Source organism: Malaclemys terrapin, chromosome 4 (genome assembly GCF_027887155.1).
Source record: "Malaclemys terrapin pileata isolate rMalTer1 chromosome 4, rMalTer1.hap1, whole genome shotgun sequence".
Classification (NCBI taxonomy): Eukaryota; Metazoa; Chordata; order Testudines; family Emydidae; genus Malaclemys; species Malaclemys terrapin.
Genome location: NC_071508.1, coordinates 58,729,293 through 58,756,606, shown reverse-complemented (window position 1 = coordinate 58,756,606; position 27,314 = coordinate 58,729,293). Strand labels below are relative to the sequence as shown.

Sequence of the window (27,314 nt, the reverse complement as noted above, 5' to 3'; positions counted from 1 at the left end):
GAGCAACTCATGTAATTAAAGACTAGTCATGTGAGCAAGCGTGGAATCCAGGATGGGGTAAGAAAATAAAATTAGATTTAACTTAGAACCTTGGGTGGCAAATAATTAGAAAGGCAGTAGAAGGGAGAAGTCTGGGAAGGAATGATGCTAAGAGGCAAGGGGGTGAGAGCAGATAGTAAACTAGCTAGGAATGTTATGCATATGGCAGGAAAACAGGCTAGTGTTATTCTGGGTTACATATAGGACCCACTCCTCAATAGCTTCATCCGAGTATCTACAATGCAGGAATAATCCTCCCCTGGCAGGGGTACGAACTTAATCACCTAAAACATGTTTTCTGTTTCTACAGGCTATGTCCCTGTGACCAGTGTTCAGAGGATCTAGGTGCTTACAGCACCTTTTGGGTATCATATGCAAACTGTCAAGTGTTTCATTATTATTTTGTCTGTGCATCCTTATAATGCTTGTGCTGTTTGCCTCAAAGACTTTTTTCAGGTTAGCTTGCAAATTAACAGCTAGGTTTTACCCACATTATTCACTTGTCATTCAGGAAAGAATGATACTCCATCCATCATCAGCCCCTTGCGCTTCAGTGGGCTCTTGTTATTTAAAAGAGTCCCTCATCTTCCCCTTTAAGTTACTTTGTAAACAATCCTCAAGGAGACTGCATGGGGTTTCTAGGTTGGATGTAGACTCACATTCTGCTTGCAGCTGATTATTCCAATGCCTTCCACATAATTTCAAAAACAGGAAAAAATACAGTAGAAGGTGTGTGGTAATGAATGTTAAGTTGTCAAAAAATAGGCTAGTCAATTGGATAGCTAACACCAGCAAACCACATTTCACAGTGTTCTCTGCTTCTCTGGAAAAGGTTAGTAATTAGTGTAAATAAATATATGTTATGTTCTTGCTGACATTTGGGCCTCTGGTCTGTATAAAAAAAATCTCATACTGCACTTCTATGAGAATGATTCAGACTAGATCCTCAGTGGGTATAAATCAGCATAGTTCTAGTGACTTCATGGAGCTATGCCAGTTTACACTAGCTGAAGATCTGGCCCCATAAACCTATTTGCTCCTTTTTCTAACATATATTATTTAAAATTCCTTTAAAATCTAGGACTCTCTGGTTTAACTAACCACGCAGCCAGGTGATTGGCTAACACTACCACACAGTATGGACCTTTGCTTCATGACAATCAAAATATGTATCAATATCTTAAGACATTTCCTTATTCAAATATACTTACAGGTTTTTTAAAGCATCATGGAAAAGCTTCAAGAGGATCCTGCCCAACAAGACCAAGCTGATTTTTATTATAAAATCTATTGTCTCCCGTCCCTTTTTGGATTTCTGGCTTTTTTCCCCCCCTTCCAATTCAGAACGATTCCACCACATCTCCACATTCGCCATATGGCGATCATTAGTTCTTTATGACAGTATTTGTCAACATTGGGCACAAGACTACCCAGGGTAGAAGGGAGTAGCAGCAGCATGGGTGGAAAAGCTACATGATCCTAGTTCCACTTGCTTCTCCACTGCAAATGAATTGCTGTTTGTAACACAGTGGACATCCTCTTCAAATGTGCTGTTCCTAATGCACCTGACCACAAGTGCAGCTGCTGCATGGAGTGCCACAGTCTCAGAAAGCAGCTCCACTGGCCCAAACTTTGTGTGTCTGTGACAACTTAGCTGTTGGAGCACATGGCCCAGACGCTCCCTCTCCCAATCAGTCTGTAAGGGAAGGGAGGCAACCAGGGGAGAGGAGCAAAACAATAGCCCTCCTACCCCCTAAAGAAGGAAAATTGGACAAAAATCAGAAAGCAGGAGGAAAATAAAAGTTAAAATAAAAGGAGCTGTGGGGCAGGACGAGGAGCCCTTGGCAATCTAGCTTGAGAGAGGAACAAGCATAAGCTGTGTGGCATCAGAAGTAAAACAAAGCCCTTATTAAAAATATAGGAAAATGACCTTTTTGAAAGGCTTAATCCAAAGAGATTTGGGGCCCCTGCCATAGGTTTCAATGGGAGCTGCAGAGCAGCTATACAGAGCTATACAGCAGAATCCTCAAGTCCTCATACTCTAGGAGAAGTTCAAGTCTGATCATTCACTTATTCAGAAGAATACATAGTTATTCAGATTTCAGCCCACATTAGTTACATGAAGCCATCTGGCTAAGTGTTAAAAGGAAACAGGTTCTGTGATCAGGGGTGTTTGACAGTGATATTCTTATATACATTGGCCCACATACCGAGAGATGCAGTGTACCTTCAACTTGGCACTCAAGTAGTAAAGTAATAGTCATGGTATCACAAGCCTGATATAGATATCTACAGAACTCTCATTGGGTTCAATGGCAGTCGCAGGAACTCTGCCTGATGCAGGATTTGGCTTACAAGTGTATTAAGTGAAACCTTTTAAACCCATGAAGCAGCTTGCTCTGGTCCTATATCAACTATTGTTAGTTACAATTATATTGAATAATGTCGCCAAACATTTTCTAATATGTAGCATTTGCTATACAAAGGGAGGTGGGCTAATGGAGGTGTTGGGGACCTGCAGGTAGCTCAAGTATTATTATAGTATTTTTATTTCAGAAGAGCCTAGAAGCCCAACCAAGATCAGGATCCCATTGTGCTAGGCACTGTATAAACGTGTAGCAAGGGACAGCTCCAGCCCAGAAGAGTTTAGTAACTAAACAAAAGATAGGAGAAAGCTAGTATTATTTTCCCATTTTACAGATGGGGAGATGAGGCACAGAAATTAAGGGGGAGATTTTCAGAGGCACACAGGGCATTTAAGCACTCAAATCAATGGGAGTTGGACTCTTAAATCTCATTTTTGCCTTTAAAAATCCCCCCCCCCCCCAAGTGACCTGCCCAAGGTTGCACAAAATCCAGCTTGGCCTGAACCCCTGTCTATGCTTTAACCACAAGACAATCTTTTCTCTTTTGAGAAGATGGCTGCCACCTTGTTATTCCTCCTGGAGCATCATTCCCAGTTATGACAAGATAGCGTCAGCCCATTGCTGATGAGGCAGTGATAGCTGTGCTTATTCTTTCAGGATTGCCACCTTTTAGGGGTTACATATCCATGGGTGATGCTTCAGTAGGGTGGTTTTCAGTGTATGATGGACGGAGCTGTTCAGCAGGCAGCCCAGATGTGCTGAAACAACAGGCTGGCTCTGTTTGAAAGCAGGGCTTGTGTGATCAGGGCAGTGCTGCGTAAGCAGTATGCAGAATGAATAGAAATGTACAGTGGAACGAGAGAGTGACTCAAAATCCCATTAGCATTACTTTACTTTCTTTTCTTTCCTTTTGCAATCAGTGCACAGGGAAATTCTTTTGAAGGGAGATAATTTTACAAGCCACCAAGTACAGGGTTTCTAGAGCCTCTGGCATTCAGCAAGAGACTCACATGCTTTTAATCTATATTAAAGGAAACATTTTCAAAGCTATGAGCAAGTTATGTGTACAGCTCCTGTTAAGAAATAGGACATGGGTGTGTTACTTTGCTTTCAAAGTTTGCCCTTGAGAGTCAAAATTTCCCCATGCTTGGAAGCGATTTTAAAAATAAATGAAAAAAGTGTTCGTGTATGTGAATGTCTACCCTTGCCAGTCTTCTGCAGCTCTTACTGGAACAAAATTCTTGTTAAGGTCAGTGGGAGTTTTGCTTGATTAGGAGGCTGCAGAACTGGAGATCATGTGAACAGTGTGAGAAGGGTCAGGTCTAGTAACTGGCTCAATATGATGGAGGAACAAACACAGCAGAAAGCAATAAACTAGCTTAAGACAGAGGAACTGCTCCCCAAATATAGTGCTTCCCTCCTCAACAAACAAAGTTCAAAATCCTTCAAGAAGCACAGCTGTCTCTTTTCATGGGAGCTGGAAATGCTTAAATGCAATCCACAGATAAAGCATCCACCTTAGAGTATTCTGCCTGTGTGATTACAGCATGCAGCTGTAGGTGAAAGGTTTGATCCTGTAAGGAGTAGAGTGCTACTGTAAGGAGTTGAGTGTTCATGTGGATTTCAATGGGAGTTGATGGTGCTTGGCACCTTGCAGAATTGAGGATCAGAAAGGGCTTTTGATAGGCAAGGGTCACTGTAAGAAGTGTAGCAATGTAGGAGATCTGGATAAATACATTTAAATTGAAGTTTCCCACTATCCACGGTTTCATTTTTTGTTAAGAAGAATGGCATCTGAATGAGGATGTCTTCAACACCTCCGTCAGCTTTTGGCATCCTGATAATAGACCCACTTGCAACCGCCAGAAATGATAAGGTAAACTTCTACTCCAGGGTAAAACAAGACAAGAAAAGCTCTAGCTGTGGCCATTGTATCCTAGGGATGGTCCAGTCACTTTTTCTATACAGTTCTTCTTTTTCTCTCTTGACCAGAGATGTACAGGGAGCACCACGCAGGCCAAACCCTGTATCTTGTTCAGTCCACACTGGCTATTGAGACCTTGGTTTTCAAACCCCATTGAAATATCTCTATTCTAATTGGGTTCTTGTACTGCTCTCATCACTGTAGTATCTCTGCCTCTCTCTCTCTCTCTCTCTCACACACACACACACACACAGAGCAAGATATACGTTTATATTGGAGAACATAGGTCAAAAAGGACACCTTGCACTTGGAGCAGAAGGTGGTGAATTTTGTGACAGTCTGGGGAAGGTGAATGACCACCAACAGTGCCACCTAGCAGTCAGGCAGGGTGTGTCAGGTCATCTCCCTATTGAAAATACAGTCCTGTCCTTCACCCACCACCAAGGGTTTCCAGTCCTTCCCTTTAATACAGGGACTTTGGGGTCTGGGCCTGTGAACAGTCATCATCTTCCCCAGCAGGGTGCTCCCCCAGGGTGAAGGCTCCTGTTGTTATCACATCTTCTTGGAGCATATAGGGAAGCACAGACCCACCCTCTCCACCAGACTCCAGTCCAGGGCCCAGTGGTGAGTAGCTACATCCTGCACCTTGAGCTGGTAAGCAGACACACACACACCCCAGACCACTTTTTATTCAAGTCTCCTTCCCACAGAGTAAATCAAAGAACCTCAAATAAAGTCTCTGACCTACACAGTCAGTCACCTGCCTCTTCTTTGTAGGTTTGCTCAAGTCTTCCTTGTCAAGCCTCAGGCAACAAGTTCTCCACCTCCAAGTGCACCACCTGAGTCTGCTCCCTTCCACTATCTGCCTCCATGTGAGTGGCTCTCCTTCCCCTTTTAAGCCCTGCCTCCTGCTTGTGCAGGCTTTGCAGGTGTGGTTGGGTGGGGTCACCTGGGCCCAGAGCTGCTCCTTAGCCCTTGCACTCCAGTGTGGGCCTTAGTTCCTGTGGGAATTCATTCCACAATCTTGGACCTGCCTCCAAGAAAGCTCTGTTTTCTGCACAGACAAGATTTACCCTTATGCTAGAAAGTTCCATTATATTTGAGGAGTAAAATTGCCAGCCATGGTCTTCTTTCAGGAGTGTTAGGTGATCTTTTAGGTATCTTGGGTCTATGCTATTGAGCACCTTGACGATAAGAAACCATGAAACTAACTCTATGGGAAACCAGTGTTCAGTTTGCATTCACCTGAGCAATTCACCTGAAATTCACATTGCAGCCACTAGGGAAATGACATTGTTATGACACATTAACTAATATATTAAACATGATTTAGCACTTAGTGTAGAAAAGAACTGTCATGTTTAAAATACTGCCACCTAGTCATCATTACGTGGTCCACTCTAGTTAGTTAACAAGTCCTCTTTCTGGAGTCTTGGTAATGAGTACTCCACAGAAAGACAACCCAGACCTAACCCCACGAAATATTGACTTGTCAGTACCCAATTAGCTGACATGCCATGTAGGAGAAAATAAATTATCAGGTGGGGGGAGGGAAAGACATTTGTAATCTCTGTTTGATAGATATTCCTCAAAGGTTTATGGATGAATTCTCAGAACGGTGAAAGAGGTTTTATGAACAGGACTCCCACTAAAGTCAGTGGTGTCACATAGATAAAGCTACCCAGGCTAGAAAGCTCACTCCCAGCTGCAGTGTAGACATACCATATGAGACCTAAGTGTGGGTTTACTCAAGGACTCTGTGGGTTAAAAAATTGAAGTAAAAAAATTTGTTTCTGTTGTTGTCCCAATAAACCATGGAATCAGAATCAGTTATGCCACTTCCAGAATTTTAAACACTAGTGTCTTCTCATTGAACCTGATCCAATGCCCACTGAATTCATTGGGTGTTATTCCATTGGCTTCAATGGGCTTTGAATCAGGCCCATAAGACTCTTAGCACTATAAAGCATAGAAGTAACATTTTAATTTTAAGTCAGTGTACTGAAAATATATTTATTTGCCTAAATGTACTCAACCACTAGAAATCATAAGGTAAACTTCTTTCTACTCCAGGGTAAAACGAGAAGAAAAGCTCTAGCTGTGGCCATCACTAATCTGACCATCACTAATTTTCTAGCCTTCTCCCATTCTAGCTTCAGGCAAGTTCATGGCATCAACACAGCCATGGTGGCACTGATAGATGACTTCCTTATCTTGATAGACAGAACTGGAGCATCAGTGCTGATTCTCTTCGATCTATCAAACATGGCTGACACCATCAACCAAAAGGTATTTCTGTCCCCCCGACATTGATGGAATTTCTCTAAGATGGTGGCACTTAATCCTTTCCACAGGTCTATAAGAGTTATGATGGACACCAGTTGCTCCTCCCATGGAGATCTGGCATGTAGAGCCCCACAAAGCTAGACCCAGACACTATTCTTTTTGATATTGTTGATTATCTTAGTGGTACTCAATGTAGATCACTCTCTTTCTCTCTACGCAATTTCTCCCCTTTGCCTGCAATTCCAGCTACCTTCAACATTTTTGTGGCTGTGGCTTTCAGTAGCAGTTCACTCTAGCTATATTGTTGTTAGCTGTCACCTTTTATGGAGTTGCTAACCTGGATCCTGTTGAAGGCTTGTATTCTCCAAGAAATGGACAGAACACCACTGGAGTCCATTAGTATCCCTCACTGAGTTAGTCAATGGGACTACAACAGAGCAGCTTACAGTGTTCACTTCTTCCCAGGTGCTAAATTGGATTGTTTCCTTCAGTTTCCAATTTGTGGGTGTGATGCCAACCATGAATTAAAGTTTTTGTATTTACCACACCTATGAGTCATGAGTTTACTCTGCTAGATTGTTATCAGTATGGAAAGTTGATGTATTATATATTTAATATACTGAGTCAAAGAGTATAAACATAACATCACCAGGTAAATGTAACATCACCAGTGTTAACAGTAGCTACTTTATTAATGCAACTAGTGCTTAATTCCTTTTTCCTGGGCTTGATTTTACATGTATTTTAGGTAGAGTTTGAGCACATATAATTAAATAGCATGCATGAAATAGTCAGCATCATCAGAAAAAAAGGTCAGTTCGTGAAGGCCAGCTAATGAAACTTTGGTGCCCTCTACTGTACAAGCATAGAACACAAAATACAAAAAAAAAAAAAAAAGTGTGGAAAAGTGTCACCACGGTTCTGTTGCATTTCCATTGAGAGAAATTCATATACACATATGTGTACACAAATTCATATACACATATATGTTAAGCATACCCTTTTCCTCCTCCCAACACAGAAAAGGTATAGATATGGATAGAATGCAAGATCTTTGGTGCAGGGTCTGTGACTTCCTGTGCAGATGTGGTATATGGAACATAGGCCATATTTGGATTTATGCCTGAGTAACTTTAGCTGGCCAAATGTTTAATAAAAAAGGAGCATTTCTAAGAGATTGAAAGCAGCTTTCTGGCTTGTAGACCAAAGGTTATTAGGGTAAGGTTATCCACTTATCCTAGACTCTGCCTCGACCTCTTAAAGATACTTTCCCAGTGTCACAATGACCTCATTGTTATGAGGATGTTTGGGAATGAGTGAATGTGTGAATGCTGATGAGTCAGCAATTATATTAAACAATTAAGACATTTATGTCTTGAGACTAAGCAGAAGTTTGCCTACTAACTCCTTATTGCATGGTGCCCTTGTGCATTCTGTTTTTGAGAGACATCTACAGGCTTAGGCAACAGCTGAGCAGAGAGCCTAGATTTAGGCAGATATGCACCTAAATGTAACCCTAAGGTTACGGCTACACTGGAAAGTTTACAGCAGCGGAGCTGCAGCAATGCAGCTGTGGCGCTGTAAGCTCTCTAATGTAACCACTCTAAGCCAAATGGAGAGAGCTCTCCTGTCGACTTAACGACTCCAGCCCCACGAGCAGTGATTGCTATGTTGGCTGGAGAAGCTCTCCTACCAACATAGCAGTGTCTACACCAGTGCTTAGGTAGGTGTAATTTACGTCGCTCAGGTGGGAGGCTTTTTCATACCCCTGAGTGACATAAAATATACCGCAGTAAGTGCTAGTGTAAACTAGCCTAAGTGTTCACGACCACTACATAGGTGATAAATCCTATTTAAAGAGTGGGCACACACGTTCTATTACCAATGAACTTTCATAGACACAACTGCATTGTGGGAGAAAAAGTTTAATGAATTGTATAAGAGTTTTATTTTGTTTATTTCAACTAGAAATGCCTCCCAAGTCTGGCTTTGTTTTTCATTAAACAATGACAACAATGCTTTTGTTACATAGTGAGTAGTACAAGGTGATGTGTAAGATGGATTTCCTTCCCATTTTTAAACATAAGTGGCAAAACTGAACCTGAGTTTTAACCCATTAATCCTTTTTAACCCAAATATTTATTTTCCTTATTATCAGCCATTCCTTTTGTGTGACTGTTACCTGTATTCGAAGGCAGTGAATCTGCTCCTCCATAACTTGACCAAAGTTGTCCAATTCAAATGTTCCATTGCGAAAATCTCCTGCTCTTCTGAAAATCCTGCATGTTGCACTATCATTTTCCTTTATTTTCACTGTGCCCAGTTCCACGTAACCAGAATACAGAATGTCCCGTTTGTATTCAGCTGATCCCGTATAAATCTGAAGCTTCTGGAGAATGATAGGTGTTTCAAAAACAATGGTAAAGGAGCTCCCTGATGTTACATTTCTTCCCCAAAAGACACCTTTACCAGGTGGACAAACTTCCTCAGGCACATAGTCATCAAACACTGATATGTCTGTGTAACAGGAGACAGCAGGGAAGTCTCCAAAATCCCCAAAATCTTCTTGGAACTCTGGATCTTTGAATATAGTTTCCATAGTGTGAAAAGATGAGATTCTGCCAATGTGCTGAAAAAGAGAAGGTCTGAAGGTAATGATTTCTTTCTGCGCTTTGGATTGGTGGAAAAGTTCTAAAAGCCAATCACAAGGCATCACGTCATAGAACAGCAACAGGAATCGTGCCAGTTTGGGAAGATCTTCATTGTGATAGAGTTTCCCTATATAGCCCAATGTGGAAAAGGCTACTGTGGTCCAGGGTTCCATCCGTTCACGTATGAATTGTTGTATTATGGAAAGGAAACCGTTGGCACAAACCACATCATCTTCCAACATCAGATAATAATGTGAGAGGCTGGCACAAAAATTAACTAAAAAAGCATAGTCCACATTCTGTTTTGATCTGTGCTGGACACTTTGATCTTTATCCCAGAAGTTCCTTTGCAGACCTTGTAAAGAAGGGTAACTGGCTAGAGAGCTGCATATAACAAGAAGGTTTCCTTCATCAATATGTGAACTAAATCCATCTTTAATCTCCTTAGCTGTTTGCTTATTTAGAGTAGAATCATTGTTTGCTAGATAGACAACTAAGACTATCTCTTTTAACTCCTCTGGGCTGGACTGACTAAAAATGGACTCAATTGTTCTCATTAGATAGTATTTATTTTTCCGGTGGATGGAGGAAATCCCAATTGACAAATATCCTACAAAAAGTAAAAACAGAAATAATTTATATGATCCCTTTTTTTCCTTCTATGCACTGCTCCTGCTCTGGTGAACTAGAGACAGAGTCATGTGAAATTATAATTTCGTTGGTTTGGTCCTGTGTTTTCCCATAGTAGTTCCAATTGCTGAATAAAACATGCAGGGCCAAATTAAATAATTTTGGGGCCCTGTGCACTATGGAAATTGCCTTCCCTCCCCCACACACACACCTTCCTTAAACTAGCTAGAGCATATGATATACAGTCTGTAAATATGAGAACATCTCCATTTATTAATTATTTGTGTAACTACATAATACGTAATCAGTGAGCTGAGTATTGTGCTAAGACTCTAGTGATTATAAATGTAAATGTGTATATCTATAGAGAGAGAGAGAGAGAGACAGACAGACATCTGAGAATCAGGGAGAAAGTACCCTGTATCACAAGCATTTCCCTCTTATACCGATTGATTTCAATGTAGGACCCTAGATTCAGTGCCTAGTCTGCGAGTGGAAGTTTGCAGCTCAGTGCATATGCATACAAGTTTGAACTCAATTCCCTGGTACTAAAATGAATGCCAGTGCCAGCCAAGTACAAATAACATGGTAGGTCTGCAGTAAGATTTGGTTGCTTCCTTTTACTGTCGACAAAAAAAGTTGCCTTCATAACCCCAGCTCACCATAGGATTTAGCATTGTTTTTTTTACTGTACTGGACATCAGCAATAACAACTTATCCACCTTTCACAGATCTGCCACCAGGACTTTTCAAAATCTCCAGATAAGATACTTATTCTAAACCAGGAGGGAAAGATCAGCCAAGACTTTAAAAAAAATCTAATGTGAACTATGTTTAATATTAATATATCTAGAATATTTAGTTTACATATGCATGCCAATTTGATGCTTTTAAAAATCTAATACCCGCACTCTCTTCTTTTGTTCTGGGAAACATTTGCTAAGTAGGCTACATGATTGGGTGTCTTTATGAAATGTGACTTACAAATGAACTCAACCATGCCCAGCTGGCTCCCCAGCTATAGGGGGGAGGATTCCTGCCAAAGAAGAACTTGCTGGACACCGTACAAATCAGAAAAAGCCAGTACATTAGTGCATTGGATACCTGAGCCAGAGATGCCTTGCTGCCTTTTGAAAAACAGGCAGGACTAAGAGAGGAATTTTACCAGCTCCAAAGGGAGATGGGCATGGAGTCTCAGTTGGCTCTGGACACTAGTTTGATCAACACAAATAGGGAACTGCCTCTGAGGCACTGGGTGATTGGGTAGCCAAGTGAGCAGGAAAGCTTGTTCTTTTCCCCCTGGGAAGAAGGATGAGCTTCATGACCAGCTACCAAAGTGACTCCAAAGCGGACACTGTGGCTCTCATGGCTCATGACCCCAACAAGGAGGCAGAACAAGTCAAGGATGAGCTGAACCACAAAAAGTGACATGAGAAACCTGACCCCTCCCAGAAGCCCTCCTCCTCTTACACCATGGCCAGGAGTGTTGGAAAGACTGGTAGGAGTGTTGAAAAGAGGCCCAGCTGGCTAGGAAGCCAAACCTGAGCAGTGCTGTGATCCCATGTGCCAGGCTGCAATGCCGCTCACTTAAAGTTGGCCCACATCTCCAAGGGCACTAGCCGGGCTGGCTCCAGGCACCAGCCGAGCAAGCTGGTGCTTGGGGCGGCAGCTTGTAGGAGGCGGCATTCTGCCCAATCCTAAGGTGGCATGGCCGCTTATTTTATTTATTTTTTTTGGTGGTGGTGTTCCGCTCTGGCCGCCCTGTAGGGGGCGGTGGCGCGGAGAACAGGAGCACCCTGCAGCAAGCCCAGCAGGGCAGCCCGCGTCCTTCCCTCCCAGCTGACCGGAGCAGCGCAGAGCCCTCCTGGCAGGCAGCAGGGCCGCGTGGCAGCGCCCCGCTGAAGCCCTGGCCGCCCCCCTTCTCTCTTTCTCCTCCTCCCTTCCCCCGCTAGCCAGGGCACATCTGCAGCGCAGGGAGTCCCCCTGCACCCTGGCTCTGGCCATGCGGCAGGGGTTTTTTTTTTTTTTTTTGCTTTGCCATTCTGACCACCCCATTTTTTTGTTTGTTTGTTTGTTTTTTGTTTTGCTTGGGGCGGCCAAAAAGCCAGAGCCGGCCCTGGGCACTAGGGCCAAACCTGGTCAGGGTCCAAATAAGGCTGCCACCTCCAAGAGACAGAAAAACTGGCCATTGCCCCAGCCCCCCACTAGCCTGACCTCCTGGTTCATGAGCACCTACACCCACCTCTTCACAGACGCCTCAGTCCAGGGAGTGCTCCAACCATCCCCTCCCAGGAGTCCCTGCCATGTGGAGCTGCTTGCAAGATCAGCACCTTATTCTTGATTGTTCCAAGGTGCACTTACATCCAGTGGTACTGGGTATCCATATGCACATTGTTTACTGGTAGTTTTAGGTGAAAAAGAGGAAAGTAACAAACATGGTGTAATCCATGAAAGGATTAATTTCAGAAGCTGCTAGGAAGAATAGGCCAAATTCTGCTCTGATTTATAGGAGAAGCTCCAGAACTTACATTGTGTTTTTCCTCAGGGATGATAAACCAATGTCTCATTGGTCTGATGTCATAGTGGACCTGATTCAGTAAGATACTAAGCACATTCCTAACTTTAAGACTGTGAGTAGTCTCATTGAAATAAGTGAGATTACTCACATCTTTAAAATTAAGCATGTGGTTAAGAACCTTGAATTGGGGCCAGTATTATAATGTTGCTATACTGCTGGAGAGATTTGGTGGGTGGAGTTTCTTTGGAACCAAACAGAGATAGAATTCTCCCTCTTCTGTGGCTTGTGATGTTTCAGGGAAACCTGGGTGATTTCGCCTCTCAGATCTCTTACTTTTTAAGGTCATTTGTTATTTTGATAATTTGCCTGCACCACATGTTAATACTTTTGTTCTGAATACAACAGCAAGGGACTGAGCTGACCAGAGTCCATCTTGCAATCAACACTCACTTTTTCTAGTAGGATGAGAGCCTAAGAGATATTCGTATGGAATTGGTAAAGGGTCTATCACATTTCCTTTTACAGTAAAATTTTGATTTTGTGGAATCTCACAAACAGCAGCCGCCAAGCCAGCCATCTCCTCCTCTCCAGCTGTGGCCTTAAAAACAAAACACTGTTACTTTCTAACATGTGAGACTGATGCAAGCTACAGCATACAATATAAACAGTATTGTTCCTATACATTTGGAAGTTACGTTGGTCTGTTTATACCGTTCAATCTGCCAGTGCTCCAATATGTGAAGGACATTATTATTGCTATTTATGTATTTTTGTATTATAGCAAGGTACAGTGTCACAGGAGAACAATATATAATTGCTTCAATGGCGCTGGGAACCAGGGCACAGAAAAGTGCTGTTAGAATCCTCCTCCTCACAGATATTTATAGAGAGTGAATAACACACATTAGCAAAAGCTTTATGCTGTCTATGATGAGAGGTTTTTCTTCTTTAAATTTAATGCAACTTCTCAAAAATCCCTAGCAGAATTCTTAACTTAAGAGAACAGCAAGCATCCCAGAATTTCAGTCTAATTAACAAATATTAGCTAATTAAGCCTCACAAGCTCCTCTGTGATGTAGCTATTATTAGACCTGTTTTGCCTATAAGTAAACTGAGAGTCCAGAGAAGTTACATGACCTGTGCTAAAGCAGTGGTTCTCAACCTGGGATCCAGGGCCCCCTAAGGGGCCCCCAATTAGGTTTCACGGGGGTCCACTAAGCAGGACCAGCATTTGACTTGCTTTAGGCTCAGTGCAGAAAGCCGAAGCCCCATCGCATGGGGCTGAAGCCTGAGGCCCTGAGCTCTGCCACACGGTGATGAAGCTGAAGCCTGAGCAATGTAGCTTTGTGGGGACCCCTGTGGCATGGGGCCCCAGGAAATTGCCCTGGTGGTACCCCCTAATGCCGACCCTGGCTTTTATATGAAAAAAAGTTATGGTGCACAGCTGGGCCGTGGAGTTTTTATAGCATATTGGGGAGGGGGGCCTCAAAAAGAAGAAGGTTGAGAACCCCTGTGCTAGAGTGACAAAACTGGGAATAGAACCCAGGAGACCTCTGCTGTAAGTACTAGAGAAGACTACTCTGCACATGTAGACCAAATTTTCATTCAGAGTTTTTGCTGCTTTATACACTGTAATCTCATATCCAATTTGCTGTCTACAATCACCCCTAGGGCTGTGCATTACTGCTTTTCAGGTTTCTCCCCATGGAACACCTGTGTTTTTGGATTATTTTTCCTCAAGTGCATTAACTCACTTCTCCAAGATGCCTCTCATTTTGGGGCACTACATAAAACTTGCCAATGGACTCAGATAGCTAAATAAAAATTTATAAGTAGCTCATCTCAGTATCTATATTATTTCCTATTTTGTGGATACAGGGAAATACAGGGGAATTATGCAGATACTGAGTAACTATATTTATTTTAGGTAAAATCCAGCAAGGTTGTCAACAACACAACAGTATATTCTTTCCTTTTACCAACCCCTTTAACATTCTTTGTATTATTTCTCGCCCCGTAGCAACACTGCTGAATTTAGTATCTCTAGGTAGTTTAACAATTTTCTGTTTATTCCCTCTTTCAGATTATTAATAAAGATGTTAAATAAGACAGGCCATGACCCGTCCCAGCAGCCCTCCATTAAACGCTCTCCCCAACTCCAATACTTTGCTTCCTATCGTTAGCCTTTGTTTACTTCTGTGACTTTCCATCCCATATGGTAGTGTTTATATCCAAGCCAATTTGAATTAATGAGTAAGATTATGAGAGCAGCTATGTCCAATGCTTTAATAAACTCCAAATGGATTATATTTATCTCATTCCCATCACCCACAAATTTTACAATTCTGTTGAAATAAATGTGGGTTTGTCTGACAAGATTTGTTTTTTATAACCTCACATTTATTCCTCGTGGTTCCATTCTCCTCTAGGTGTTTTGTGAGTTTTGGTTCTTGATACTAGTTCTGTTATTTCACTAGTGTTTGACAATAAACTTACCAGCTGAGATTTGCCAGGTTCACTCGTCTTTCTGCATTTGAAGACCAATACCATGTTTGCTTTTTTTCCTCCTTGACAGCCACTGCAACTCTGAAAATTTTCTCACTGAACAGTGTCACTGTCAGCCATAACACAGTGCACTATTTCACCCTGGTCTACAGGTGTGTGCGACAGGGTATATAGACTGCACACTGGCAAGGAGGGTGCCAGACAGGTCCTGGGCACAGGGCTATCCCCACTCCTCCCCTGACCTGTTAGTCATGTATGCTTGGGAAGGAGCCTTTAAAAGGGAGGAAACTGCAGTCAGCTGGGAGAAAGGAGCAGGAGACGGCTGGAGGGTCTTCTGGAGCCACAGAAGGAGCTTCCAGCTGGGAGCCCTTCATCTCGATCCTATGGAGAGTGCAGCAAACTCCCAGGGTAAACCAGAAAGACTTAAGAAGACCTGCAAATGGCCAGGGCCCCTTGAAAATTTTAAGGAGCTGGGGCCTGACTGAGCTGAAGACACCCAGTTTAAATAACTGGGTCTGGTCAGGTTCCCTGACCATCTGGGCAAGAAGCCTCAGGGGACTCTTTTATAATGTGTACAAACCGGATTTTGGGGCACAGTTTTGACTTAGAAAGTTTCATATTTGGAGTGTGGACCTGAATGCAAACCCCTCTTTAACATACCCATGGCCCTACCAGCACCTCTGATTCTGTGACAGATTAGAGTGGGCACTCTGATAGTGTCTGTTGACAGTGCACACTGCACAGTCAAACAGAAACAAGGTAAGATTAATAGTGAAACACAAGCAAGACAAGGGGGAGGGGCAGGACTGCTGTTATCCCATCAACTAGCAGTCAATCAAAGAACTTCAATTACTTAATAGTATTTAGCAGTCATATAGTGCTTTTCATCTTCAAAGAGCTTTGCAAACATTAGCTAATTAATCCTCATTACTGGTAAGTAACCTAATTTTTCCTCTATTCCCCACTCTTCCACAGACACACACACACACACTCATGCACAGATCAGCTCCCAAGACACTGCAAAGCATCAGGACTGGAAGGGCTGAGGATCCAAAATACATAAACCATGGTTTTGCAGATCTAATCAGCCTAAACAAACCTCAGTCTTTTTTTTTTTTTTTTTTGTATTCAAGGAATAATGGCGACAAAAGTCAGCCTGAGTTCTGTTATGACAAATTTCACGGATAGGAATCTACTTGGTAAACACTGCCAAAGCTCTCTTCCCTATAGTGGAAAGGGCCTTTTTCAGCATGAGTATTGCAAGCCACTACTGCCATTAAAGATCTGCATATTTTTTTAACTGCTGAAAAATGTTTGCATCATTGAAAAACTTACGGTGCAGTGTCTTGTCAAAGATTCAGAATTTTTCATTAGATAGATTTATATGAAATTTTTTTTCTGAAATAGCTGTTCAGAGCCTCCTCTTTTGGGAGATTTTATCAACTCATTGTATATATTCCACCAATAACAAATAACCTTATTTGAAATGAATTTGTGCCTCATCCCTTTTGTTACCTACTTGAAATGTCGTTAATCCAGGCTTTCCCATTTTGAAGCAGTTACACTCTTTTTTGTTCTGGCTCCAAATAATGGCAAACAATATGATGAAAAGAACTAAGAGAAAAAATAATCTCGGAAAGGTTCTCCAGTACCAGGCTAGTGCCTTTGGTAAGTTCCGGGTTTTCATTGTCGCTTTTCCTCCTTTTAAAACAAACAATGTATCAGGTAGGTAAGAAACCAAAATCTAGAACACGGTGGGCTAATATGTACTGCATAATACTATTCAGTGTATGCCTATATATTTTAGTACATAACATATATTTGATCATGCTGGATACATTCTGCTCTAGAAAGCAAAAACATGAAATTCCTATTTTTTCCTCTTTGTACACAAAGCTATTACCTTTAACACAGCTAGTTGTTGACAAAAAATTAAGGACCCAGTCCTGATCTCACATATGTGACTGCAATTCCACAGAAGTTAATGGGTCATATTCAAATCTGGTGTTAGCAGGTGCCACTCCATTGAATCAACCAGGGCTGATTTTGTACTTTTGCACATACGTGTGGATTGTCCTCTCTGATTCTGAGCTCAGAAGAACTTAGATCTGTCAGTTCACTCAGAGTGGGGCATGGAAGGGGAAGAGTTGTAGATTTGTATTATTGTTCCTCCCACTGGGGCTCTGTGGAAGATCTTTTGGGGGAGGGATAGCTCAGTGGTTTGAGCATTGGCCTGCTAAACCCAGGGTTGTGAGTTCAATCCTTGAGGGGGCCACTTGGGGATCTGGGGCAAAATCAGTACTTGGTCCTGCTAGTGAAGGCAGGGGGCTGGACTCGATGACCTTTCAAGGTCCCTTCCAGTTCTAGGAGATGGGATATCTCCATTAATTTTTTTTTTTATAACAGCAAAAAGAAGAACAGGAGTACGTGTGGCACCTTAGAGACTAACAAATTTATTAGAGCATAAGCTTTCGTGGACTACAGCCCACTTCTTCGGATGAAGTGGGCTGTAGTCCACGAAAGCTTATGCTCTAATAAATTTGTTAGTCTCTAAGGTGCCACACGTACTCCTGTTCTTCTTTTTGCGGATACAGACTAACACGGCTGTTACTCTGAAACCTTTATAACAGCGGCTCTCAACCTTTCCAGACTACTGTACCATTTTCAGGAGTCTGATGGGTCTTCTGTACCCCCAAGTTTCACCTCACTTAAAAACTACTTGCTTACAAAATCAGACATAAAAATACAAAAATACTGTCAGAGAACAGTACTTTGCTTACTTTCTCATTTTTACCATATAATTATAAAATAAATCATCTGGAATATAAATATTATACTTACATTTCAGTGTATAGCATATAGAAAAGTATAAACAAGTCATTGTATGAAAGTTTAATTTGTACTGACTTCGCTAGTGGTTTTTATGTAGCCTGTTGTAAAACTAGGCAAATATCTAGATGAGTTGAAGTATCTCCAGAAGACCTCCGTGTACCCCCAGGAGTACATGTACCCTAGGTTGAGAACCACTGCTTCATAAGAATACAATTAGTCTGTGCACCAATAGATTCCAGGGACATATGAGAGGGAAATGCAACGCACAGAGATAACTCCTTGCATTTAACAGACAGTACTGTCTGAGAACACTACTGACCATTCCACAGCAGTTCTTACAGCCAATCTTTTTCTTTACTGCAAAGCCCTGATCTTGGGGAATGAGATGTATGATTTTTCAGTGCTTGGGATTAGCAATACTGGAAAAGTCAATAAGGAGTTGGTCTGATTGAAAAATTTCTGTCAAAACTGTTTTTCAATAGAAAATTGGGGATTTGACAAAACAAAACTTTGTATGAAAAGTGTCTGTTTGTTGTGAAAAATCTTTATTTTTCATCACAAAAACAAACATCCAAAAACTGAAATAGCTCATCAGAAATGATCTGCCACCAGACCTCATGGGTTTTGAAGTTCAGTTTCCTCATTTCCCCATTCTTTTCTGTGGGCTGGGCTTCTCAGTCAAACCATAGCTCCCATAATGCACCACAGCTGGAACTCCTATGATGCAATTGATTGCCTTCAGTATGAGGCGAGACCATGGCACATCATGGGAAATGTAATCCAACCAGGCAGCCCAACCTATAGAGGTGAATCAGAGCATGAGGCACCCAATATTCCATGAGGCACCATAATGGCATGGCCTGACCGTTATTTCAGTTCTTGACTTTTCACTGTAAAATTTAAAAAATTTCCTTGGAAAAATTTAACATTTTTATGCTTCCCCACCCCCACCCCCCCATTTCAATATTTTCCAGCCAACACTACCTAAAACCCCTCTGAAAAATCCCAGCCTTATGTCCTGTTTGCACTATACAGGGAGAGGTCAGAAATCCACTGGGAGCACATAGTCTCCTGAATGTGAACTACCAGGGGCAAGTTACAGTCAGTGCCCTGAAGAGTGGTAGGCCACATTTAACTCTGGGTCAAGGTCACAACAAATAGGATCCCCTGCAGCTGGCAATATGTTGCTCTAGTGTTTTATCAGCCTCTGCCTATCACACTGGATTGGCACTGGGGCTCCCTTGTCTCTTAGTCCCTCAAGACAGCAATGCCTTAACTAACTAACTAACTAACACTGGCTGTGAAGTTAATCCTCTTGTTAAAAAAGCCAACGTGGGCCAGGGGGTGGCTTTTCCACCTGAACAGGCTCCAGCCATGAGTACAGTCCCTGGGCTTTACTATTAGTCCTTGGGGCTAGTGCCGCTAGCCAGCTGCAAGGGCAGTGGGCACTGCCTGAGGAGCTGTAGCAGTCTGTGCACTCTCTCCCCACATGCTGGGAGCTGCTCACAGGGGCATTGTGCCTCCTGAGGAACAACAGCCCCCTGCACCACCTGCAAGGCAGGGTTGTGGCGGCAGCAGCTTCAGTCGCTCCCTCATCTCCCTTTACCCTCGTCCCAGCTGTAGGTTTGATGGCCCATATGGGGAAACAGCATCAGCAGGCTCTTACTGGGCTGTCCAGGTTCCAGCACCAGCAGGACGCTCTAGAAGTGACTCAGGCAGCCAGAGCGGCAGGACTAGGAAGGCACAGGGCAGCGGTTAGGCGCAGTCCTTTTTCCTGAAGCAGCTTCCTTCAAGGCGCCCTAGCATGGAGGCTCCCAACCGACAACATGTCTTTCCCCCAGACTAGATGCCTCCAACTGCCATGGAACCTCCCACCCCTGAGCCTGGACATGGCTCCCTGACACACACCCTGATAGCCTCCTCTGTTAGGGGCTCTGCCTCTGTCCCTCCCTTTCTCAGTTTCCTCCCAAGGATTGCTCCCGAGTCTCATCTGCTGACAGACACTTCAGGTTTTCAAGGGAAAAGATTTCTCCTCCCCCTGAAAGATATCCAGCCTGATAAAGACCTGGTCTTCTCAATGCACCTTCCTTTTCCACTCAGAGCTGTCAGACCCCTACTCTCCTACCTTCTCCTTCAGTAGGGGACCCAGGATGAAGGGAGCGAGTCAAAATCCAGGGGTAGGGGGAAGCCTGGTGGTTGCATTAACAATATGGTGCTAATGGCCTCTGGGCGGCTACCCCCTTCCCTAGACAATGGGGAGTCTGTCACTTTCAGAGAGAGACATTGCTTGTGGAAAGGGGATTCCAGCCTCTGACTTTGTTGGACTGGGGGAAGTTTTCTCTCTGGAGAGGAGAATAGTGGCAAGATATTAATGGTTTAGGCTGAGTTTGCAGATTGGTTCAAACTTGAAAAGAAGAGTGGAACATCGGGGGCAAGAACCAATGCAAACCAAAGAAATGTTGAATGACCCAAAACTGCTGAGCTTCGCAGTAGTCCTGTGCCCCTGCCATTAACCATTACAGCACAGCACCATACTAAAGATGAGGGACACCATGCTTACACCATGCTTGACTGTCCTAACAGCTGGCTTTTGGAAGCATTTCTTTATATGGCAGATCTCTCGATAAACAGAAGTCACAGTAACATCCAGTGACTCCGAAGCATCATTACACCACAGTATATGTAGCTTGTAAACCTGTTTGCTGTGCCAATATATTATGCCCTCCGTTTCATGCCATTAGCTTGCACTGCCTCAGAAAAACACACTGCTATCACACCTATTAACCAAAAATTCCTAATGATAAAAGCTTTACAATCACAACTAATTAGGGCTTTACATTGCCAATGGACTGTGCAACCATTAACTAATTAATCCTTCCAGCACCCCTGTGAGATAGCAAGAGTTATTTCCATTTTAGAAATAAGGACATTGAGGTAGGCTGTGATTTGCCCAAGGCACACAGTGTAACCACAGCATGCTGGGATTACAAACTGGGGTTATCCTCACGCCTTCCTACCCCTCTGCCCATTTGTGTAAGGGCTAGGAGCCATTTACCTATGAAGCTCCGATCCAGCAAAACACATAAGGATGTGAGAATCAATGGGATTTAAGCACATGCTTCAGTGCTTTGCTTAATGGAGGCCTGAATGTACAGTCGCCAGCTCAGCCCCAGCATCAGACATGGCTGAACATATTACCAAGCAGAGCTGGCTTTAGAATTTTTTGGTGGCCAACCTTCCCCAAGGTAACCGAGTCCCATGCACCATGATCACAACACCCCGCGCAAGGCTGACCCGAGGAGTTTGAAGAAGGTTAGCAAGGTGATTGTTTAGGCCATCCTTCACACTTAGCCAGCTTGTTTTACATTAATAGCATGTGTACTTGGTTGTGAAGAATGATCTCCACTCACCCATTCACAAGTCTCCTGCTGCTTATTCATTTCAGCCTTAGCACTCAATTCACAATACTTTCTATTTTCAGCACAGAGAAAAGGGCTAGAAACTCTTCTTTATAACAAACAACAACAAAAACAACCCTAAGATCATCTGTGCTTTCAAGGACCCATATGAGACCAATGCTCCTGCTCATCAGAGTCAGCAAAAAGGTTTTATGCTGGGTTTTTCAGATCTTCTACTATATCAGAAATATAATGGGAGGGGGGACGGGTGGAAACTTCATGGTTTCTGGGTTTTGACTGAAGCGTCTCCAAAGCGTTTCCAGAGGGTGACAGCTAATAAACCAAACTTTGATTCTAAATGCACAAATTTACCACACAGCTCCTGCTGAGTGCAGACTCTGGAATTTGGCATCACTGCCTGTGTCTCCCCAGGATTTAGACAGATGAAACACGTTGATTTAATGCTTAAAAAGGAACCCTGCTGTGGTTTCCCCAGCTTGTTCCAGGGCTTTGGGAGTTAGGCAGTAACATACAAACAATTTTGTCTTATAAACAACATCCAGTGTTTGGGAAATTGGGATTAAAATAAAAAAGTCTTCATGACTTTTGGCATCCCCCCATCCTCCATCTGGAGACCATTTCCCCACTCTCTCTCTCTAGACTTTTCCCTTTTTGTTTGTGCTTGTCTCTCTTCTTCTTTTCTGTAATATTTTCACTATAACTTTATCTCTTAATCTTTGTCTTTTGAAAGCTCTTAGCTTTGCATTGTGTTTTCTAAACACACGCTCACCTTGACAGAATTCTTGCTGCATTCTGTGGAGTAAACTAGCTGGTGAAAGGGTAAACGCCACTTGGAATTAATAGATACTGTTATGGCCCCAATCCTATAATGAGCTTTGTGCAGAGAGACTAGGGCCTACAATAAGATCATTTCAGGATTAGGGCCTACGATTTTGTTTGTATGTTTGTGGGTCCTACACTTCCAAGGCCCACTCAGTTTGTCTACGTTAGGGGAAGAGGCTGAATTATAAAAGCTGGTAAAAATCTCTGGAAATAGTTCAGCAAGCTAACAGTAAATAGATTTGCCAAGCTCTCACTGTTTGCGTTCTACAGCTCTTGGAAGCACAGGCACACCCTCAATTGTAGGAATAACTACCTCCCCTTGCAGCTGTCTCTAAAGCTGGGTTATTAGCATGATTTTTACTCAGACATCCCAAACTTTAATTTCATCCAGCTTCTTAGCTGCTTTTCCCTTTGCTTCCTGCAGTCTCTGCCACACTTTAGTTTTTCCTGCTACCAAGTCCAACCACTTTGTACCTTCATTGTCCCTAGTAATATATAAAAACTGAATTCTCCTCTGTTTGTTTCATTTCTCAGCTCCTCGTCGCGTTGAAAGGACGGTTTAGAGGATCAAAATGTAGGCCTAAATTTTCAGAAATGACTAGTGATTTTGGGTAGCCAACTTAAGACACCTCAAAGAGACCTGGTTTTCATAGAGTGCTGAGCACCCATCCTTTCAAAGTCAGGCCCACTTACGGTGTTTCAAGCTGACCTACGGTTGCCAATTTTAGTTGGGCATACTCCTGGAGGTTTCATCACATGACAATGTTTAATTAAAAATTAATCGTTAATTCCTGGAGACTCCAGGACAAGCCTAGAGGGTTGGCAACCCTAAGATGACCACCCAATAATTGGGGCCCCCCAACTCTTCAAAAACTTTGGCTATTACCACTATTTTACTTTCTTTCTTTGATTACAGAAATGGTGTGTCACCTCCCTGTCTTTCCAATATTAATTAATACTAATGGTGGATCAAAACAAGAACTTTGTCATATACTCTTCATAGTATATGAAGTATATGGCATGCAGAAGTATTTTATATTAAACATTTTTAATGCTTCGAGATGTGGCAGAGAAAATGCATCTACAGAGATTAGATATACATTTTTGAGGGGTGATTTTTAAAAGTTAGGGGTTGCAATATTTTGGGGCAGTGAAGACTGGGCAATACTAGGTGGATATAAATGATTCTTCAGTTTTGTTTTGTCCATATCATCTACAGTTTATGGATTAGAAGACCAAGCTTTGGGTTCTGATGAAGTTATTGTTAGTAATAATTGTATTGCAATAGTGCCCGGAGGGCCAAGTTCGGTTGGTGGCTCACTTGTGTTATGCTCTGTACAGACAGGGCCGACTCCAGGCACCAGCACAGGAAGCAGGTGCTTGGGGCGGCCAATGGAAAGGGGCAGTACATCCAGGTCTTCAGCAGCAATTCAGTGACAGGTCCCTCGGTCCCTCTCGGAGGGAAGTACGGGCCACCGAATTGCCGCTGAAGAATGAAGCAGCACGGTAGAGCTGCCGCCAAAGTGCCGCCAATCAAGGCTTTATCTTTTTTTTCTTTTTCTTCGCCACTTGGGGCGGCAAAAGAGCTGGAGCTGGCCCTGTGTACAGACACACAGGCACAGTCCCAATGTGATGATAGAATCATAGAATCGTAGGACTAGAAGGGACCTCTAGAGCTCATCTAGTCCAGTCCCCTGCACTCAAGGCAGGACTAAGTATTATCTAGACAATTTCTGACAGGTGTTTGTCTAACCTGCTCTTAAAAAATCTCCAATGATGGAGATTCTACAACCTCCCTAGGCAATTTATTCCAGTGCTTAACCATCCTGACAGTTAGGAATTTTTTCCTAATGTCTAACCTAAATCTCCCCTGCTGTAATTTAAGCCCATTGCTTCTTGTCCTATCCTCAGAGGCTAAGAAGAACGATTCTTTTCCCTCCTCCTTGTAACAACCTTTTATGTACTTAAATGATCATAGAATCATAGAATATCAGGATTGGAAGGGACCTCAGGAGGTCATCTAGTTCAATCCCCTGCTCAAAGCAGGACCAATCCCCAATTAAATCATCCCAGCCAGGGCTTTGTCAAGCCTGACCTTAAAAACCTCTAAGGAAGGAGATTCCACCACCTCCCTAGGTAACCCATTCCAATGCTTCACCATCCTCCTAGTGAAAAAGTTTTTCCTAAGATCCAACCTAAACCTCCCCCACTGCAACTTGAGACCATTCCTCCTCGTTCTGTCATCTGCTACCACTGAGAACAGTCTAGATCCATCCTCTTTGGAATCCCCTTTCAGGTAGTTGAAAGTGGCTATCAAATCCCCCCTCATTCTTCTTTTCTGAAGACTAAGCAATCCCAGTTCCCTCAGCCTCTCCTCATAAGTCATGTGCTCCAGCCGCTAATCATTTTTGTTGCCCTCCGCTGGACTCTTTACAATTTTTCCACATCCTTCTTGTAGTGTGGGGCCCAGAACTGGACACAGTACTCCAGATGAGGCCTCACCAATGCTGAATAGAGGGGAATGATCACGTCCCTAAAGTCAAAAGTCCACTGCTTTCCCCTCATCCATAGACCCAGTTATCTCCTCATAGAAGGCAATTAGGTTAGTCAGGCATGACTTGCTCTTGGTGAATCCATGCTGACTATTCCTGATCACTTTCCTCTCCTCTAAGTGCTTCAGAATTGATTCCCTGAATGATGAAAGTTTGTGTTCCAGATGTTTTAGTAGTTGATTATCCTTGTTTGTTTTTCCTTAAATTTAACAGGATCTTAGATAACTGGAACTTTTGGGCAAGATTTTAAAAAATCGGTACTTAAAATTTAGGCTTCTAAATCCATATGTAGGCCCCTAAATGGAGAGCCTGATTGTCAAATGTTTCCAAGTCAATGGGGCAAATGCAGCCCTGGTGACACTTTCTTTACTTCAGTGGAGTTAAACCAATGCTGCATCTGGCTTCCTGAGTTTTAAAGAGAGGGAAAGAGAAATTGATAACATCAAATGAGGGAAAGTGAGGAAGTTCTTGGGGGGAGTGGGGGAGGGTAAAAAGAGATTGCTGCCCTAGGGCTATTTAACATTTTTAGCAATGACCTGGAAGAAAACATAAAATCATCTCTGATAAAGTTTGCAGATGACACAAAAATTGGACTAATTAAACAAAAACATAAGGAAAAATGACATGCAGACCAAAAAGAAGTCCTCGAAAATGAAAGTATTGCAAAAAAGAAAAGAAAGGAATGATTTAGAAAAAGAAAAGAAGTCATATATATATGACTAAGTGTTTGGGAGGTCTAAGAAGATTAATTTCTGTTTTGGACCATATCTGCACATATTATAACACACATGCATGTACATATATACATGCTGTGACATTATCTGAGCAGAGTATGCTCAGGCAAATCATTGTTCCTACCCCATTATATAATTGCAACGAATCTTATACAAAGTGTGACACATGGCCAGAAAGGGTTAAGCAGCTTGCAGGCTAAATGACCAAGAGCCAACCTTTAAAGTCATGTTAGAAAAGTATGCAAATGGTAATTTGGGCCATTCCATGGTAGATAGGCTAGAACTTTAAAATGCAAACCTATATTGTTAGAAATTAGAGGTGATACTAACTGCATGTGTGTACTCATATCTTGTTAAATGTTAGCCATGTAAATAGACAGTTCCTGTCTGTCACTATAACTATTGATTCAGAGATCAAAAGAGAATATTAACATTTAGATGAATCTTTGGTGAAATAATATCATTGCCTATATGTCTCTTTAAGGAAGGGGTCTCAAACTCAATTTACCTTAGGGCCAGTGCCAGTCTTCAAATCCTCCCAGTGGGCCAATGTCGCTCATGCCACCCAGAACCCGCCCCCCCAAAAACTCCCCCCCCAACCCTCCCCCCACCACCTGCCTAAGGCTCTGGGACAGACTTTGGGTGGGGGAGGAGGTCTGGGGTAGGGGATTGGGGTGCAGGCTCTGGGAGGGAGTTTGGGTGCAGAAGGGGTGAGAGGTTGGGCTCTGGGAGGGAGTTTGGGTGGGGAAGGGAGTCTGGGGTGCAGGTTCTGGGAGGGAGTTTGGGGTGGGTGTGGGGATGGGGTGCAGGCTCTGGGAGGGAGTTTGGGGGCAGGAGGGGATATGTGGGAACAGGGTGGGGGTGCAGGCTCTGGGAGGGGATTGGGGGGTGTGGCACTTACCTGGGGCTCCAAGGTGGGGTGGGCTGGGGGGGCCTGCGCGTGCTTCTGCCCCCAGGCACCGCCCCCACAGCGTCTCATTGGCCACAGGGGTGCTCGGGATGGGGGCACCGCATGGAGGCACAGCCCCACCCTACCCCTGGGCCAGGGAGGGTCCAGCAGCCACTAGAGCGAGCAGGCAGATGCCGCTCAGCTCCGCTGCGCTGCCAGGCCCCCTGAGGGGAGAACACCCGGGGGTGGCAGGTGAGGCCAAGGGAGAGAACCGGCCCCAAAACTGCTGGAGCCCTGCAGACCACACTGGGGAGGCTCACAAGCCACAGATGGCCTGCTTTAAAGTTTGTGATAGATTGCCTAATGGGTAAATTGCCTTATGTTAATTTGTGTAGCTAATTACCAGTGATGCTTAAGAAATATGTCTACTTCAAAAATCCCCATAATTGCCTATTGTTTGCCGAAGGACTCCGACTTGTCAAAGAGGGCCTGAAAACTGTATAAAAGGCTCTTGACACCTGATCCTTTCATCTCAGAGCTGCTTATGCTTCATGCAGGGGAAGCTTAAGCCACAAGGCTGAGATCTCCAGTCCTAACCTGGACTAACCCTGAATATAAACATTGGACTATAACCTATGAACTAATTCTGAAAGAACTCTTTGCATTTACAAAGCTCACCATCTCTCCTATGAATCTGAATCTCAAGAATTGCACTCATGTCTGTATGTATATTGATATTTTAACCAATACTCTCTTTCTTTTCTTTTTTAATAAATTTTAGTTTAATTAATAAGAATAGGCTGTAAGCGTGTAATTGGGTAAGATCTGGAATATTCATTAACCTGGGAGGTAATGTGTCCAATCATTTGGGATTGGTAGAACTTTTTTATATGATGAATAAGATTTTTGGTAATCTTCATCATATTTGACTTGGGTGTCTGGATGGATGCCTAAGCCTGGGTTAGTTTAAGGGAATTGTGTTGGCTTCTGGGTAACCAGTGAGCTGTTTTGGCTTTGGTAAATCTGTTTTGGCTTAGTAAATCTAAGTATTGAAATATCCGCCAGCTTTGGGGATTGTATACCCCATTCTTTGCAGTTCACTCTAATTGAACTGCAGTTAGCTCCTCAGTTCCCCTGGGACTCTGGT

General features: G+C 43.1%; 1 protein-coding gene across 2 annotated transcripts in view; it reads right to left on the bottom strand.

Moving 5' to 3' along the window:
• Nucleotides 1-8,555: 8,555 nt before the first annotated feature.
• The window catches only part of LOC128837193 (alpha-1,3-mannosyl-glycoprotein 4-beta-N-acetylglucosaminyltransferase C-like), a 34,600-nt gene continuing 15,841 nt past the window's right edge, over nt 8,556-27,314 (bottom strand). For both annotated transcript variants that reach the window (XM_054028159.1, XM_054028161.1), the window contains exons 2-4: nt 16,439-16,620; nt 12,865-13,012; nt 8,556-9,876 (exon numbers count right to left, since the gene is read on the bottom strand). In XM_054028159.1, the coding sequence (XP_053884134.1) occupies nt 8,732-9,876; nt 12,865-13,012; nt 16,439-16,606 (1,461 nt within the window). In that variant the 5' untranslated portion in view covers nt 16,607-16,620 and the 3' untranslated portion in view covers nt 8,556-8,731. The remainder of the gene's footprint in view (nt 9,877-12,864; nt 13,013-16,438; nt 16,621-27,314) is intronic.